Source organism: Alosa pseudoharengus, unplaced genomic scaffold (assembly GCF_046254945.1).
Source record: "Alosa pseudoharengus isolate Yale_2024_CS ecotype anadromous, Long Island Sound unplaced genomic scaffold, YU_APseudo_1.1 YU_APseudo_1.1_scf_8, whole genome shotgun sequence".
NCBI lineage: Eukaryota > Metazoa > Chordata > Actinopteri > Clupeiformes > Clupeidae > Alosa > Alosa pseudoharengus.
Window position 1 is genome coordinate 16804968 of NW_027468870.1, and position 16121 is coordinate 16821088.

Genomic DNA, 16121 nt, shown 5'->3' on the forward strand with positions numbered 1-16121 from the left:
TCTGGGGGGAACTGTCTATAAACTGTAAAGTTTAACGTCTATAAAATTGTGGCCTACATGTTACGATCAATTGAATGTGTTGCTCAACTGTATTTGCTGTAGCCTAATTGTATATTAGGCTATATTGCCTATGCCTCTGTTGCCGCTGAATATGATATATTTTGTATATTTTGTAGGATACTGCTAGAGTGAAACTTTGATTCTGAAATAAGTAATCATGCTTTGATTTCAAACTAATTCAAAACCACCAACCTTTTGGCCACTACAAAAGAGGTGAGGGGGGAACGCGAGAAAAAGTGACCAGCAAAGTGGGATTCAAGAACCACAACAGCCTGCTCAAGATTTGTATATCCCAAAATCAGTTGCATAGGCTAACCACAGACTTGCGAGCATATTTGTCCTCAACAGCCACCATAGGCTTAACAGGCATACAATTCACAAATTTGTACATGTCTTCCATGCCAGTAGAGGCAGCGATAGACAAGTAGCTTGTACTGAGCGAACGATCCAGTCGCTTTTGTATGACGTAGTTCTGTGAGAGCGAAGGAGCGACAGAAGCGCAAACCAAACGCAGCGAGAATTAAAAGACACTTCTGTAACAATATCTACATTTGGAGGAACATGGGTAGAGAGTCAAGGTAAGCATAATAATAGTGGTTTTAATGGAATGCCTAGTTTAAGGGACGCATTAAATCGGTAATAGTCGCTAATGCCTTAGTTAGCTAATGCCTTAGTTAGCTATGCAACGTATAGCTAACGTTAGCACTTCGCTTTATTTTGGTAGTTAGCAGACCCAATTCCAAGATAACAACATAACTTCATCCAACTTTGCTGTATGATGTTATTTTCTTGAAAGTTAACTATGGGATCCAGATGTACGATCTTGTGTGTAAGCAAGGTCCGTGTGTGCTTCTTTCTGACATAGTATTAGCTATCTGTTTAGTTAATTTGGGACTTTCTGATATTAACGTTAGCCACGAGGACGCACTGTTGATTACAGCACTCTAGACTGACGTTATTCCTTCATACTACATATACCAGGCAGTCTAGGTATAATGTTAGATTCGATTAGATTAAACTTTATTGTCATTGTGCAGAGTACAAGTACAAAGACAACGAAATGCAGTTTGCGTCTAACCAGAAGTGTAAAAAAAGCAAAAGTGCAATGTGATATACAAAGGTGCATGGTGCATAGACAGGACAAGATATACAGTGCAGTGTAGACAGTAGTATACAGTTGGTTTACAGAAGGTGGCTTACAGCAATATAAATTAAATATAAATATGTGCAGAAGAGAAGAGAAGAAAAACAGAATAAATATGGATACATTTACAAATGGGCTATTTGTAAAGAAGCCTGTCCAGTTTGTTGCAAGATTTTGTATTGTTTGTAACCAAGATTTTGTATTTTGGTAAACAAGTTTAATTTATAAGATGTCATGTCAACAAAAGAAAGCTAACTGACTTATTTGCGCAAATGTGTCATTGCATAATATTGACACTGACTCTAGGGCTTGTGATGACGTGTATTCACTATAGTTTCTAGTAAAAGCTAAAATGTGTATATAAAGACAACTTAGGTATTTATAATAAGTCTCAGACCCATCACATTCCCTATTGTTACTCACGATTTCAGGCATTACAGGAAGCGTTCGGCATCAAGAGGTAGGTCGGGAAGCCGATCGAACAGCCGCTCGCCCGACAAACGCACAAAGAAAGATGAGAGAGCTGGTTCCAGAAACCGAGACCGCAACAGGAGAGAGAGGTCTCGCAGCAGAGACCGCCGCAGGTCACGGTCAAGAGATAGGAAACGCCCTCGGTAAGACACTTCCACGTCCAGATTCTTCTGTGTGTTTGCTGTTGCTTCCTATTCAGTTATACTTATTCAAATATTAAGAAGTTTACTCAGAAATGCTAATTATTCACCGATTTTGTGGTGGCATTTCAGGCGATCTAGGAGTCGGGAGAGACGTAGATCAAGGAGCAGGGATCGGAGGAGGTCCAGGAGTAGGAGCAGGAGTCGAGGACGGCGGTCACGATCACCAAGTCCTAGCAAAGGCAGAAAAACTGAAGACAGGTATGGTGATGTAATGCTATGGATGTACTATACTAATGCTATGCCTTGAGAAATGCAAAACTGAATCCACGCGGCACAACTGGATGCACATTGACTTGCAGCTGCTTTAGTTGTAATGTTTCTGAGATTTTGTAATATTTGTAGAGATTTTGTAATGTTGAAAATCAGAAGTAATGTCTGTTAATTTGTTCTTTTAGCAAGGAGAAATCAAGCAATGGAGATTCAACAAGCGAAAAGAAAAAAGTAAAGGAGGAAAAGGAAGAAGAAAAAATTGAAGATGTAAGTTACATTTCTGAATATCATACCGTTTAACTGTTTGTAACATATAACTAAGGAATAACTAAGGTTCTTGGTATGATGTGCAATAGAACCGATGTAGATTTACGTCATTTCATCTTGCAGCAAGACTTTGATCACAACACACTGGAAGAAGAAATGAGGAAAAGAAAAGAACGTGTTGAGAAATGGCGTGAGGAACAGAGGAAGAAAGCCATGGAGAATATTGGGGAGATCAAGAAGGAACTCGAGGAGATGAAGCAGGGGAAAAAGTGGAGTCTGGAGGATGATGAAGGTAAGACAGGACAAAAGGGGAGAATCAACAGTTTCTCTGCACCGAATAATACCGTTTACTTTTAAAGGGCCGTTCACACTAAGAACGATTACTATAAAAAAATCGTTCTCTGCAATTTGAGTGCCGACGTTCATACATAAACTATAATTATAAAGACATGAAAAACGATGTCGTTGGGGATCACTTTCAGAATTGCTTTTTAGCCATCACATTCATTAACACAAGGAGAGACTTTGCTTATCGTTGGTCAGTGTGAACGCTTTTGTCGTTATTGTTGTAGTTATCGTTCCTGCTGTGAACAGCCCTAACCATAACTTTGTTCAAGCATTACTGAACAGTCTCAGTTTGCAATGAGTTGTTTTGGGCCAAACTGTAAAGTTTAAATCCTTGTGTTTGAAGTACAACTGAGGAACTACTTCCTTCAGCCACTGCAGTTTGAATTGTAGTGGTTCAGTTGTTGCCATTGACTGAGTGTGTGACTGGATCTTGTGTGTTGGGCAGATGATGATGAGGAGGCCCTAGCACCTCCAGAGCAGGAAGAGGAGGAGGAAGAGAAGCCAGAAGAGAAAGAAGAGGAAGAGGAGAAGATCACCGACATGGAAGAGGAGCCTGGCGAGGAAATCGACTCTCTTGACGCCTACATGGAGGAGGTGAAGGAAGAAGTGAAGAAGTTCAACATGGGCACCATGAGGGGCAAGAACGACAAGGTGAGTGGGTACAGAGGAGCTTGACTAACCTGCTTGTGGGCAGAAGATTATTTCCTGGTCATATTTTGGCACAAGTTTCCTTTACCTCTAATAGCATTGTTTTTGTTGTTGATTGTATTGGGATAACAGATGCTCTTGTATTCTTTTCCACTTGTCCACTTCTAGAAGGGTGGGATGGTGACCAAAGTGGTAACTGTTGTAAAGACAAAGAAGATGCCTCACACAACCAAGAAGAAAGGGGAGCTGATGGAGAACGACCAGGATGCGATGGAGGTATGCATTTCAACTTCATCAGTATGTGTGTATGAATGCAGAGTTCCAGCATAGTACACAAGTTCTTAACACTGGAACATTTTATACTTAAAGTGCTACCATAAAGCATACAAGTAAAGGGTTAAGTCAAGAATTACCCAACAAAAGTAACTGTGTGTATGTATGTCCTCGTGTTCATCATCACAGTACTCCTCAGAGGAAGAGGAAGTGGATCTGCAGACTGCTCTGACTGGTTTCCAGACGAAACAGAGGAAAGTGCTGGAACCTGTGGATCACCAGAAGATCCAGTATGAGCCATACCGCAAGAATTTCTATGTGGAGGTTCCAGAATTGGCCAAAATGACACCCGAAGGTATGTTGTGTGGTCTTGTATTGGCCTGTGGCCTGTACTATGAAGCAAGGTTACTTAACCCATGTAACTTCAAGAGTAACATGAGCCCCTTTCAGACATACCCTGGAATCTGGACATGATCTAGATAGATGTCACACGGTGGGGCTATATTTATGAACACAACTGCCCACATTATTTGACCTAGACATCACCCGAGCCTTTTCCTACCTGCCCCCTAGCACTAAGTCCGAACGTATGTCTGAACACAAAAGGGTAATTCACACCTTTGTCATGCAAAGCTGATGGTGTCCACTTGGTTTAACTGTATTTATAAGGTTATGACTTCATCATAAACAAATTCATCCATTAATTCTCGTTCATGACAAACTGGCACTAATTTCCAAAGGCGGAAAGTTCCGATGTAGGCTACTGTTCTCCTTGTGTTATGCACATAAAATTGGTTCCACGTTGGCTATTCGACACATTTGAAAAATCCATCAGAAAAATCCGCAGGCTATGCAACTTGTGTCAAACCAATGATTGGTCATTGTGTATCAACTGTGTGATTGGTCATAAACTCAGCATGCGTTGACCAACTAGCTTCTTGATGCAAAGGCACACAAACTCCAGTTTAGGTAACATGTCATTGTAAATCACTGCCATAGTACTGTTTAGCACAAATGTATGTTTTTGTCAGCCCTAACATCCCCAGTATAGATAACCCCACATTAAATCTGAGTTGATAAACTCCCTTCATAATATAAGTCACTGCTATTATTTGGTATCTATGTCTCAACAATGCTGTAGATATTGTAAGTTGGCTGACTGGCAATGGCTGACTACAACTTTAACTTCTAAACATTAGTCATACTTGAATAAAATGACTGTTCCTTCATTTGTGATAAGACTTTAAATGTAGTTTTGAGTTGATGTTGTTTGTATCCAACAGAGGTGAATGTTTACCGTCTGGAACTGGAGGGAATCGCCGTGAAGGGAAAGGGCTGCCCGAAGCCCATCAAGACCTGGGTGCAGTGCGGAACCTCAATGAAGGTCTTAAACGCTTTAAAGAGGTAAGGCTCCTCACTTGCACTTACCACTGACTGGAATCCATCCCATAAGTTTAGAATTAATGGCTGCTTGAGTATTTGTTCAGGTGAATGTCGGTGCATTTGTATACGTCATAGCTTTTTTTATTTTATTTTTTTCACTTTACACATTCTATGCCTAATAAGATCTTGTCGGTTTACACAGGCAAAGCTATGAGAAGCCCACGCCCATTCAGTGTCAGGCCATTCCGGCCATCATGTCGGGTCGAGACATGATCGGCATCGCTAAGACTGGCAGTGGGAAAACCATTGCTTTCCTCCTCCCCATGTTTCGCCACATCATGGATCAAAGGCCCTTAGATGAGGGAGAGGGGCCCATTGGTAAGCCTGGCCAAAAGTCCATTGTCCAAAGTCATGGATTCAACATCAAGTTTCATATAAATTGTTGTCATCTTCCTCCTCAGCTGTGATCATGACGCCTACGCGAGAGCTGGCTCTGCAGATCACCAAAGAGTGCAAGAAGTTCTCCAAGCCCCTGGGTCTGAATGTGGTGTGTGTCTATGGAGGCACAGGCATCAGTGAGCAGGTAGGACCTTGAAGTATGGCATTTATTTTGGCATAATGATTAAGAATGACACAGAAATAGGAGTCTTGATGGAAATGTGAACAAAGCAAGGTTGTTTGAAGTTCTCAGTTTGATTTGTTTTTTTTGTTGTTGCTTGAAACAGATTGCTGAGCTTAAGAGAGGAGCAGAGATCATCGTCTGTACTCCAGGGAGGATGATTGACATGCTTGGTGCCAACAGCGGTAAGTAATTCTGCTTCATTTTTTACTCTGTAGAGTTTGTGTGTGCGTCTGTGTGTCTATAGTTTGTTGCGCATCATGAAAAGTTAATGACGGCAATCAGTTAATCAGTGTATTCTAATCATTGTACACTGATTAACCTGAATTGGTTGGGTTGAATTGTTAAGCATTTGCTTAAAAAGTCTGTAAGAAATAAAAACACTTTTAAAGATCCTGTTAGCGTCGATCATGCTAGTTTGTGTCTCAGACTCTTCCTGCACTGACTTGTTTCTCTTTGACGCGTTGAAACCCATACTATTTACTAAACTTTCCGCATTATCTGACTACTTTGGAAACGTGACCTGTAGCCTTACGAAGTGCCTGAAGAATATGCCAACCAGAGGTAGGTGGAGACACTTCTGAAGGGTCAGCTTTAAGCCTGCTAGTCCACTCCATTGAAACCCAGGGAAAGGAAATGAAATGTTTTCTGTGCTTAGAGGAGGGGACACTGATGCCGCATGGTAGAGCACATTATTCAATCTTCCACACATGCGAGGTAATCTGTGATATGTTTCCTTTGTAGGTGAAAAGGCGGTCAGATAATGGTTGATGTGGGCCCATCTCTTTAATGTGTGATGTGGCTGTTTTCTCACTTTTACAGGTCCTACGTGCCCCTGAGATGGTACGCAAAGAATAAACAAAGCAAAAGGGGAAAAAAACTATATGGCTGTTTTGTTTTTAATAAAAAATAAAAAAAAAGTTTCAGTTTATGAGAGCTGATTTGCCAATGCTATCTATGTCAATGAGTGCAATTAGTTTGACTTTGTTGTGCTGTGATGATTATGTTAAGAATGGCCTTTTGATGTGTAGTAAACTGGTTTGTGTGTATGTGTGTTTACATCTAGGCCGAGTCACTAACTTGCGCAGGGCCACATATGTGGTTGTTGATGAAGCTGACAGAATGTTCGACATGGGTTTTGAACCGCAGGTAAGAGCCGCCTTACCGTTTGTCATTTGTACTCAAATACCAATACTGTTTGTCACAGTTCCGTATCATATGCACTCTCCTTGAGACAAACCTGTGAAAGTGCTTGTTTTTGTGTTTGTGTGTGTGTGTGTGTTTTGTAGGTCATGCGTATTGTGGATAATGTTCGACCCGATCGGCAGACGGTCATGTTCTCGGCCACGTTCCCCCGTGCCATGGAAGCTTTGGCCAGGCGGATCCTAACCAAGCCCATCGAGGTGCAGGTGGGAGGCAGGAGCGTTGTGTGCTCAGACGTAGAGCAGCATGTGGTAAGTAATCAAAGAGAATGGAAGTGGCAGGAGAAGTGTGAAAACAGAATAGGTCTATTTAGGATGGCCAACAAAACTAGTATTCAGAGACAATATTATGGTTGAAGTCTAACCAAGAAGAGCAATTAGGACATGGGCATCTACAACGCAACTGTACCCATAATTTAAGCCATAGTCCCAGTTTTTATGATTTTCAAAGCAAGTAATGTAATTTAGTGCTATGGAAGGTCACTAAACAAAAATGCGACCCTGCAAGGCAAAACCAGTCACTTTGCGCACGGTGCTATTTTGAGAAAATCCACGATAAACAAACGTACGGGTTAAAATGTCGAATTTCACGTTTTCGCATAATTCGACAGTAAACAGTCTACACTTTCATATTGCGAACAAATTTCATGGATAAACATACGTTTTGACTGTTAAACCCTGACTTTATTTAGGTGAAGATTCAACACATTAGCAGTCATTCCCTTTGTCCACGCCGCTATAGGGTTTTACGGTAGGCTAGAGCTAAAATTTACTCATTAGGCTACTCAATGAGTCTGTCTCAATTAGTATTCTTTTGTGAGTACACTTTCGTGTAGTACCCTGTGTGCACTGTGTGCTTACTGGTGGAGTGCACAAATTTTAACAGAATAGTATTATCTCATATCAAACACTAACTCTGTGCACTTCACGGAAATGACGATCGCAACATGTAAATATAACTTTATTGGCGTCCTCAATTCGACAGTGACATGGTCATACTGTGTCAAAACATGAACTGTTTATGTTATAACTTGCTTGTACCTCTGTAAAGTGTGTTTTCCACTGCTGCTGCTTCAGCGTTCTCAACCGCGATTACCACGAGCTGTGCCCTCACACTATCGCACGTGACAATTTACTTTAAAAGTTGATTTTCTCCTCTTCTGGCGTATCGTGACAGGAGAACCATGCCAACTTTGGATGCGTTACTTTTTGCAATACCCTCGATATGTTGGAAGGCTTAGTTTATGGTCGTTCATGTGAGCACAATAACTTAATTTTGTACATTTTACCAAAGCAACTGGTTTCGCCTTGCAGGGTCACAAATGTCCTTGTTTCATGTGTTGAATAATAGTATAATTCTGTGTGCATTTGTGTTAACAGATTGTGATTGAGGAGGACAAAAAATTTCTGAAGTTGTTAGAGATCCTGGGCCACTACCAGGAAAAGGGTTCTGTCATCATCTTTGTAGACAAGCAGGAGCACGCAGACGGTCTCCTCAGAGACTTGATGAAGGCCTCTTATCCCTGCATGTCTCTGCATGGAGGTACAGAACACACACACACACACACACACACACACACACACACACGTCAGGCACCAATTAAGAAGTGAGAAAATGTCTCTTTTCTGAAGGCATCAACCTATAAAAGCAGTCATATTTGTGAAGCTACAGAGTAACTGCTACAAAGTGGTGACAAGACTTACATTTTCAGCATGTATAATATATTTATATAAATAAATACATTAATAAATGGTATGCTACAAGCCAGTACAAAACAATATGTATAGGATAAATGTGAAGATTTCTAGAGGATCCATATTAATTATTTTACTCAGACACATAGTATACAACCTAAAAGTTTAAAAGTGAAAGATGTTTAACATTTCCCAGCCAACATTAATTTAGACAACTTTCTCTCTTTCACACAGGCATTGATCAGTACGACAGAGACAGTATCATTAATGACTTCAAGAATGGTGCATGTAGACTTATGGTGGCCACATCTGTGGCAGCCCGAGGACTAGACGTCAAGCAGCTGATCTTAGTCGTCAACTACAACTGCCCAAACCACTACGAAGACTACGTCCACAGAGTTGGACGCACTGGGCGTGCAGGGAACAAAGTAAGTGGCACACAGTCGTATACTTAACGGAAAACAGAAAGTTGGTTTTTTTACAGGATTCTTGTAGTTTTTTGGAACCTGTCAGTTTAGTCATCCTCTGACTGATTGTCTTGTGTGTTGTGTCACAGGGTTACGCATACACATTCATCACAGAGGATCAAGCCCGTTACTCGGGAGATATCCTCAAGGCTCTGGAACTTTCCGGATCTGCTGTGCCACCTGAGCTAGAGAAGTTGTGGGCCACTTTCAAAGATCAATTGAAAGCTGTAAGTGTCTTATTTTTAGTAAAACGGATGATTTAATGAAATTCAAGTTTAGTCTTCGTAATCAGTAATTGTTCAACAACAATTTCTATGACCTTAAACAAACCCAACCTCTTAGTTGGCGACCATATCAAAAATACATTAGCAGAAAAGAGCTCTGGTGTCAAATAGTCAATTTCTCAGGGTTCCTACGCAGTATTTCTGGAAGTTGAACCAAATTTAATTCTCAGCTCCTTTGTCGCTATCATAACAGTAGCGGTGCCAAATCTGCCACTTGCCTCTGGACAGTGTGATCCTGGCCTCACCCTAACCTTAAACACAAATTTACAGAATCTCAACGGATTTGTTTATAATATGAGCATCTGTAGATTGTCTATGAGACCATCCAAGTATTCCCCTTCTTCCTCCCTCAGTGATGGCACGTACTTGTTACAGCCACTTGTCATTTGTGGGGTTGTTTTACTCTTCACAAATTAATGCAATTTTACATTGTGCAGGAAGGGAAGGTCGCCAAGTCCAGCAGTGGCTTCTCTGGAAAGGGCTTCAAGTTTGACGAGACCGAGCAGGCTCTGGCCAACGAGCGCAAGAAGCTGCAGAAAGCAGCTCTGGGTCTGCAGGACTCCGATGATGAGGACGCGGCACTGGACGTGAGTATCCAAAACCGCTCCATAGCACCCAGAATGATCTGATAATGTAGTGAGACAGATTATTATGACCGTGGCCATATACAGTAGGTTTAGTCAAAGTATTTTGTTTTCCGGATTTTCCCGGGACAATGAAAGACCCGGCTGCATGAAACTTGGTGGGCATGTAGCCCCACAAGGATGACGCCCAACCATTGTTTTGATCCGTCGCCCACCTGCCGCACCAGGCCCCCCGAAAGGAGAGTAGGCCGGTCACATAGGGCCTAGGATGACCAAATTGTTTTTGTATGTTGGTCTCCAGGGTCCATGTCAACACATCCCATATCTGCTCATTTGAGGTATAGCGCCACCTAGTTAGAAATGAAAAGGCATAAATGAGGCATTGTAATTGCAGGTATCTTTGGCTGACAGGTTCAAAACTGCACAAAATGTGAAGTGTAGGATTATTATGACATGCCAAGTTTCGTGGAATTCCATTTATGGGATTTACATATACACATACGCACACACATAAACACACAGACACACACACAGACACACACACATACATAAACACACCCACATACATAGTTATTAATTAGTTGATTAATATGTGTTGCACTTATGAATGAATGAATGCATGAATGCCATTAAAATGTGAGCGTGTTGTGGGTGATCCTTGCAGATTGACGAGCAAATCGAGAGCATGTTCAACTCGAAGAAGCGGGTAAAGGACCTCTCTGCCCCTGGAGGAAGCGGAAGTGCAGCCGTGGCCAGCAACGCAGCGGCGGCTGCCAGCGTGAGCAGCTTGACCGGCCTGGCCATGCCCTCGGCTGGAAACATCCAGAAACTGGAGATCGCCAAGAAGCTGGCTCTGAAGATCAATGCCCAGAAAAACCTTGGTGCAGAGGCTCAGGTATGTGGAGCGGAGTATAGTGGGTACATTCACAACAGGTTTGTTTGTTTGTTTAGTTTAGTTTTGTTTGCTCGTGGCCATGCATTCTCTCACAAAGTGTGTTGTGCTTCCTGGTGTCCAGGATGTGATGCAACAGGCCACCAATGCCATCTTGAGAGGGGGCACCATCATTGCCCCGTCGGTCTCGGCGAAGACGATCGCAGAACAGCTGGCTGAGAAAATCAACGCCAAACTCAACTACACCCCCGTGGAGAAACTGGAGGAGGAGCGGCAGGCGGCCGAGCAGGCCGAGAGCATCACAAGATACGAAGAGGAGCTGGAGATCAACGACTTCCCTCAGGTAAGCCTCAGACAAGTTGTCACCTTCTCCTGAAAGTATGGTTACCTAGGGAATTGCTTTAACTTTGAAAAACTCTTATATTTGATTATATATATATATATATATATATTGGCTTGTTTTTAAATTGAAGCAAATGTTTCTTTTGTGGGCAATGCGTTTCTAAATACATGAGCAGTGTTGGGAATGTTACTTTAAAAAAGTAATTAGTTACAGTTACTCACTATTTGTTCCAAAAAGTAACTGAGTTAGTAACTGAATTACTCTATGATAAGAGTAACTCGTTACCAGGGAAAGTAACTATTTGCGTTACTGTTAAAAAAAAAAGTTGCTATATGTCAAAGAATTTGGATTTTTTGGAGCAGTTTTAAGCAGCCAGTTGAAATGAGTAGAACAGACAGGTGTTTGTAGGCTACATAACCTTTGATATTTATTAGATAGATAGATACTTTATTGATCCCCAAGGGGAAATTCAAGATATTGCACATCGACAGACCTACGGTTGACTTCAGCCTGTGTCATAGGTTTTTGTTGTGAGGCAGAAAGATCTAGCTTTTGCTGCTTGGAGGACTTTGCTCCGAGTCCTTCTTTGCTAGTGGATGGCGAGCGATCATCTGTGGTGGAGATATCGGTGTTTTTGGCCACTAGCTTTAGATGAGTGTGTGAGATGCTTCATTAAATTAGAGTTGCTTACAACGGATGTCGATAAAGTCTTCGCTCCAGGACACAATGTACACATTACATGCACGTTCTTGCCCTTGACCACAATGAATTTGAAGTAGTGCTTATATCGTCTTGAAAATGCCAACTTTTCATCGGATTGCTCCTGACTTCTGCTGTTTCTTCTAATCTATTTTAGCTAATGTGTGTGTGTGTGGCACGTGTGCTGGCAAGTGTGTAAAAACACTGGCTCTGATTGGCTATCATGAAACATGACTCTGCCTTAGCCAATCATAATCGCTTACATTGTTATTAACCCACCTCCTCACTAGCTGTGAGCAAGGGGTGTGTTCGGATTACACAGTTTATTATGACCGCCGCTAGCGGTCATATAGGGATTGTCAGTTTTTTTTTATTCTTTTTTTCCCCCATCATCTACTTCCTGAAATTTTGGTCAACGATACCCGGGACACCGAAACACCGGGGCACATGAAATTTGGTGGGTATGTAGCCCCACTAGACTTTTACGGAAAAATTTTGTTTGGTCCCCGGGGGCCACTCCCCCCCCGCGCTGGGCCCCCCGAAACCCAAAAAATGCAGTTTTTCCTAAATAACTACCTGAACCGTGGCACCGAGGATGAACAAATTTTTATGGTATGTTGGTCTCAAGGGCCCACATCAACCTAGCCCATAAATCGCCCCTCTCTTCAGTTAAGATGTTCAGAACTGCACCAAATTTTATGTGTATGATTAACCTGACATTCTCTGGGGGTATGCCAAGTTTTGTAGAATTTCATTCATGGGGGGGGTCTAAAAAAATTAAGTTATGTGTACATTTAGTGACTGTACACTCATTGGCCTGTAGATGGTGGTGCACACATATACACACGCACACACACACAATGCGGTTATAGGCTACCAAGCAAATTGATAACAGCACTAATTCTATCTTTTGACTGTCATCCCATTCTCTTATGACCATAATCTAGGCTACTAGTAGGAGCTAAGTGAGTTAGCCACAACACGTTCGCTAACGTGATTGTTTTCTAATGGAAAATATATAGGCTACCTGAAAGATAACCTGTCTATGATGCATCCTAAACACCGGGCTGGGACATTTCTGCTCAAAGTCTCAAAAAGCATCTGAGTCAACGTTCATTCCCAAACACCCACTAGGCTACTTCAATCCTCTATTTTCAAAGGTGATTCAAGTAAGGAAGAGAATGGCTCAAAGTAAAGTAACTAGGACTGAAACATAAATTCGTCAAAGTGAATAATTCGTGTCAACTCACTGCAATGTAGATTTATTAACGCACCCGTGATGTACATCTCCATTTAAACCAAATGTTTTAGAGCGCACGTTGAGAGATGTATCCAGGGCAGGGCTGTACCTACACATATTTGTTGCACATGCTACAAAAATCATTCTTCGATGGATGATTAAGTACCAACGTTACACCGGTCCGATACAGTTTTGCCTATGGCTATAGCCTACCGTGAGACTGAAACGCTTTTTGTTTGTTGGAAGGGCGTGTTTAGGGTGTGAGAGGGGAGTCGATGTGCTTTGATTCCAGCTTGGTAGTTGTAGTCTATGTGATTAAAAAGCATGTGTGTGTGAAGTATCCAAACAATGATAACACTTTCTTCATTATGGCTGCTTTAGCCACAGACCTTCAGCTACTGTACAGTGAGTCCCATTTAGAAGTGTCCACTTCATTCGCGCTTTCCGTGATTCACGCAGCAGCGTGAAATGTATTACTACTGATATGCAAAACTATTTACTTTTCGCCAAGAGGTGGCAGCTTAAGTCCGCTTAATACTGTTTGTTCCCAAAGGAGATTTTATTTGGGTCGCCAGCATAGCCTAGTTACAATATATGTTGTGTAATAGGCCTAATATAGGGCCTACCTTATATAGCTTATAGTTTAACAGTCACGGTTTTGTCAGAACTCCTCTATGCATTTTTGCATTTAGAATGAAACCGGGGGGCGAACGTCGCAGAGGGGGCGCCAGTGCGTGGATATCTCAATCACAAAATTAAACAATATTTCTATCGGGCGCCTACCATGGACCAGGCTGGGTGAACCCAGCCTGATCTGCCGGCGATTTCTTTTTCAATTTCTTAAAAGATTGAGCTTGGTCTGGTGAAAGCCAGACTAACCATGGACCTCACAGTTGCAAAATGCTAGGGAACATGAATCGGCCTATATTTGAAAAAACAATAATGGACAGCAGCTCTTCAACTTGGCCTGTATCTAGAGACGCATTTCATGAAGGCCCTTTTGGTCAGTTATTTGCACCACTGGGTAAAACTGCATTTTGTTTTAGACTACTGGTATTTCATTTGTGCATTGACTATTAAGTTGAATATCATATGAACTAGATGACTAAACTCTTGCATATGTAGAAGAAGAAACATTCACAAAAATCCATGACATGACCTCTCTTCTTGATAGCTGTTGAAAACTGCATGGATCTGACAGGGATTGTTTTGTTTAATAATAAATAAATAAATACATTATGCTGCTACCTTCTGCTTTTCCCAAATACAATGTAGCGTACAGGTTTACCTTTCATTAGTCCAGTTGCAATGGATGGACTGTGATGAACTGCCCTACTTGTGATTGTTTAGAGATTTTAAAGGTTTTATAACAATGCTACACATTTTTTGGCAAGTGTTACAAATCTATTCACCTTTGCAGCGTCAGTAGGCTACTTTCTGTGCAGCCCGCAAACACACATGCCAAACAAGCATACACAAAAGTTTCAAGAGTGGGGGATGGAGTAGAAGATGGAGACAAATTGATTAAGTTAATGTGATTTATTTTCACGGAATGGATGTACAGGACTGAGCGGCGGTCATATTTTGTACCGGTACATCTAGTTCAATCAATGCATAGTAACGCACCGCATTTAACGTCCAGTAACGTTAACGGCGTTGTAACGACGGGAAAAGTAATTAATTAGATTACCCCGTTACTGAAAAAATAACGTTACCTAACGCCGTTCTTTTAAACAGCGTTATTCCAAACACTGCATATCAGTCAATCAAGGTATTAGCAGGATAACATCCTTTGACGTCACCGTGTTAAACAACAATTTTTAACTTGGCACAGCAAACTTCACTCCACGTTGTGCCTCTTCCAGTATTTTTGTATATTTGGATATCCTTGTCTTTGTATAATCAATATCCATTATTGCTTACATTGTCATTTTTTCCCCCTTGTGTGTTGATGATCTCTTCTTCATCTAGACGGCAAGGTGGAAGGTCACGTCCAAAGAGGCTCTGCAGAGGATCGGCGAGTACTCCGAGGCAGCCATAACCATTAGAGGGACGTACTTCCCTCCAGGAAAGGAGCCCAAAGAAGGAGAGCGCAAGATCTATCTGGCCATCGAGAGTGAGTTCATCACTATGATTCTGTGACCAAAAGTCTTGAGGGCTCTGCATATTTGATGACTATTAATGGCTTCTGTGTTTTTTTGCCTGACAGGTGCCAGTGAACTGGCTGTGCAGAAGGCTAAAGCAGAGATCACAAGGCTGATTAAAGAAGAGCTTATTCGACTGGTAAGAATTGTATCCTCTGCTGTGCTGCTTAAGTCAAAGATGATATCAAACAATGTTATGATGGAAAATTATACCAGTCTAACACATACTATTGCTACATGATCAGGATGTGTTGCTTAGTGTGTCACTTGAAAACATAAAAAGGAATTTAAGATGACATGGAGGGATTTTAGTGATGGTGCTCTGTCTGATAGCACATTTGTGCATGAGCAAGATGTTTCTATTATTATTTGTTTGTTGAACTTTGTTCACTGTTTCACCCCCCCCCACCCCCCCCACCCCCTCCCCCTTTCAGCAAAACTCCTACCAGCCAACCAGCAAAGGAAGATACAAGGTCCTCTAGTGGCAGAGAGCTACTGGGAGACGATGGGAACAATTCTGTCTCTCTTCAGCTGTGTACATTTTTACTATTAAGTTTCAGTTTCAGACATTTCCTGTATGTCTCTGGTCATCTCTATATTTTATTGAATATTAAAAATGGATTTGATTTCAGTGTTTTTTTTTCCTGTTTTGAATCTGAATCAGGGATGTGATTTAAAATGCAAATGCATTTTTTTAAGAAAGCTTAACTTTAAAACCCTATATGACCTCACAGAACAAGGAAAACACAGGGCTGTCCAGGGGTGGTCACAGTCTTCACAAATTATTGTTCCCCAAATATTTGGTGTTTTTATTTCATATTTTCTTTTTTTCCTGGATTATCAACAGAAAAGTGTATTTGTGATAAATGTAGGTCAGTTTTACATTACATTCTTTACCACTGGCCATAAGTAAAAATAAAAGATTAAACTGTGCTTTACAACTGC

The 16121-nt window shown here is 41.5% G+C and overlaps 1 protein-coding gene across 1 annotated transcript; it reads left to right on the forward strand.

The window, feature by feature from the left end:
* The first annotated feature begins 522 nt into the window (after positions 1-522).
* On the forward strand, positions 523-16109 carry ddx46 (DEAD (Asp-Glu-Ala-Asp) box polypeptide 46). Its single transcript, XM_076273667.1, has 23 exons — positions 523-638; positions 1636-1818; positions 1948-2076; positions 2274-2355; positions 2479-2647; positions 3149-3354; positions 3520-3627; positions 3814-3979; positions 4908-5028; positions 5210-5385; positions 5469-5590; positions 5733-5811; positions 6693-6775; positions 6916-7080; positions 8209-8371; positions 8758-8951; positions 9080-9217; positions 9712-9861; positions 10523-10753; positions 10875-11093; positions 15004-15148; positions 15242-15315; positions 15611-16109. The coding sequence occupies exons 1-23, from the start codon at positions 622-624 to the stop codon at positions 15656-15658; spliced, it is 3168 nt and encodes a 1055-aa protein (XP_076129782.1). The 5' UTR covers positions 523-621; the 3' UTR covers positions 15659-16109.
* Positions 16110-16121: the final 12 nt, after the last annotated feature.

Excerpts from the sequence above, each read along its gene's own strand:
- ddx46 (XM_076273667.1), top strand. Across the intron at positions 2,077-2,273 it reads GGCAGAAAAACTGAAGACAG|CAAGGAGAAATCAAGCAATG; the intron begins GTATGGTGATGT and ends TTGTTCTTTTAG. Across the intron at positions 2,356-2,478 it reads AAGAAGAAAAAATTGAAGAT|CAAGACTTTGATCACAACAC; the intron begins GTAAGTTACATT and ends TTCATCTTGCAG.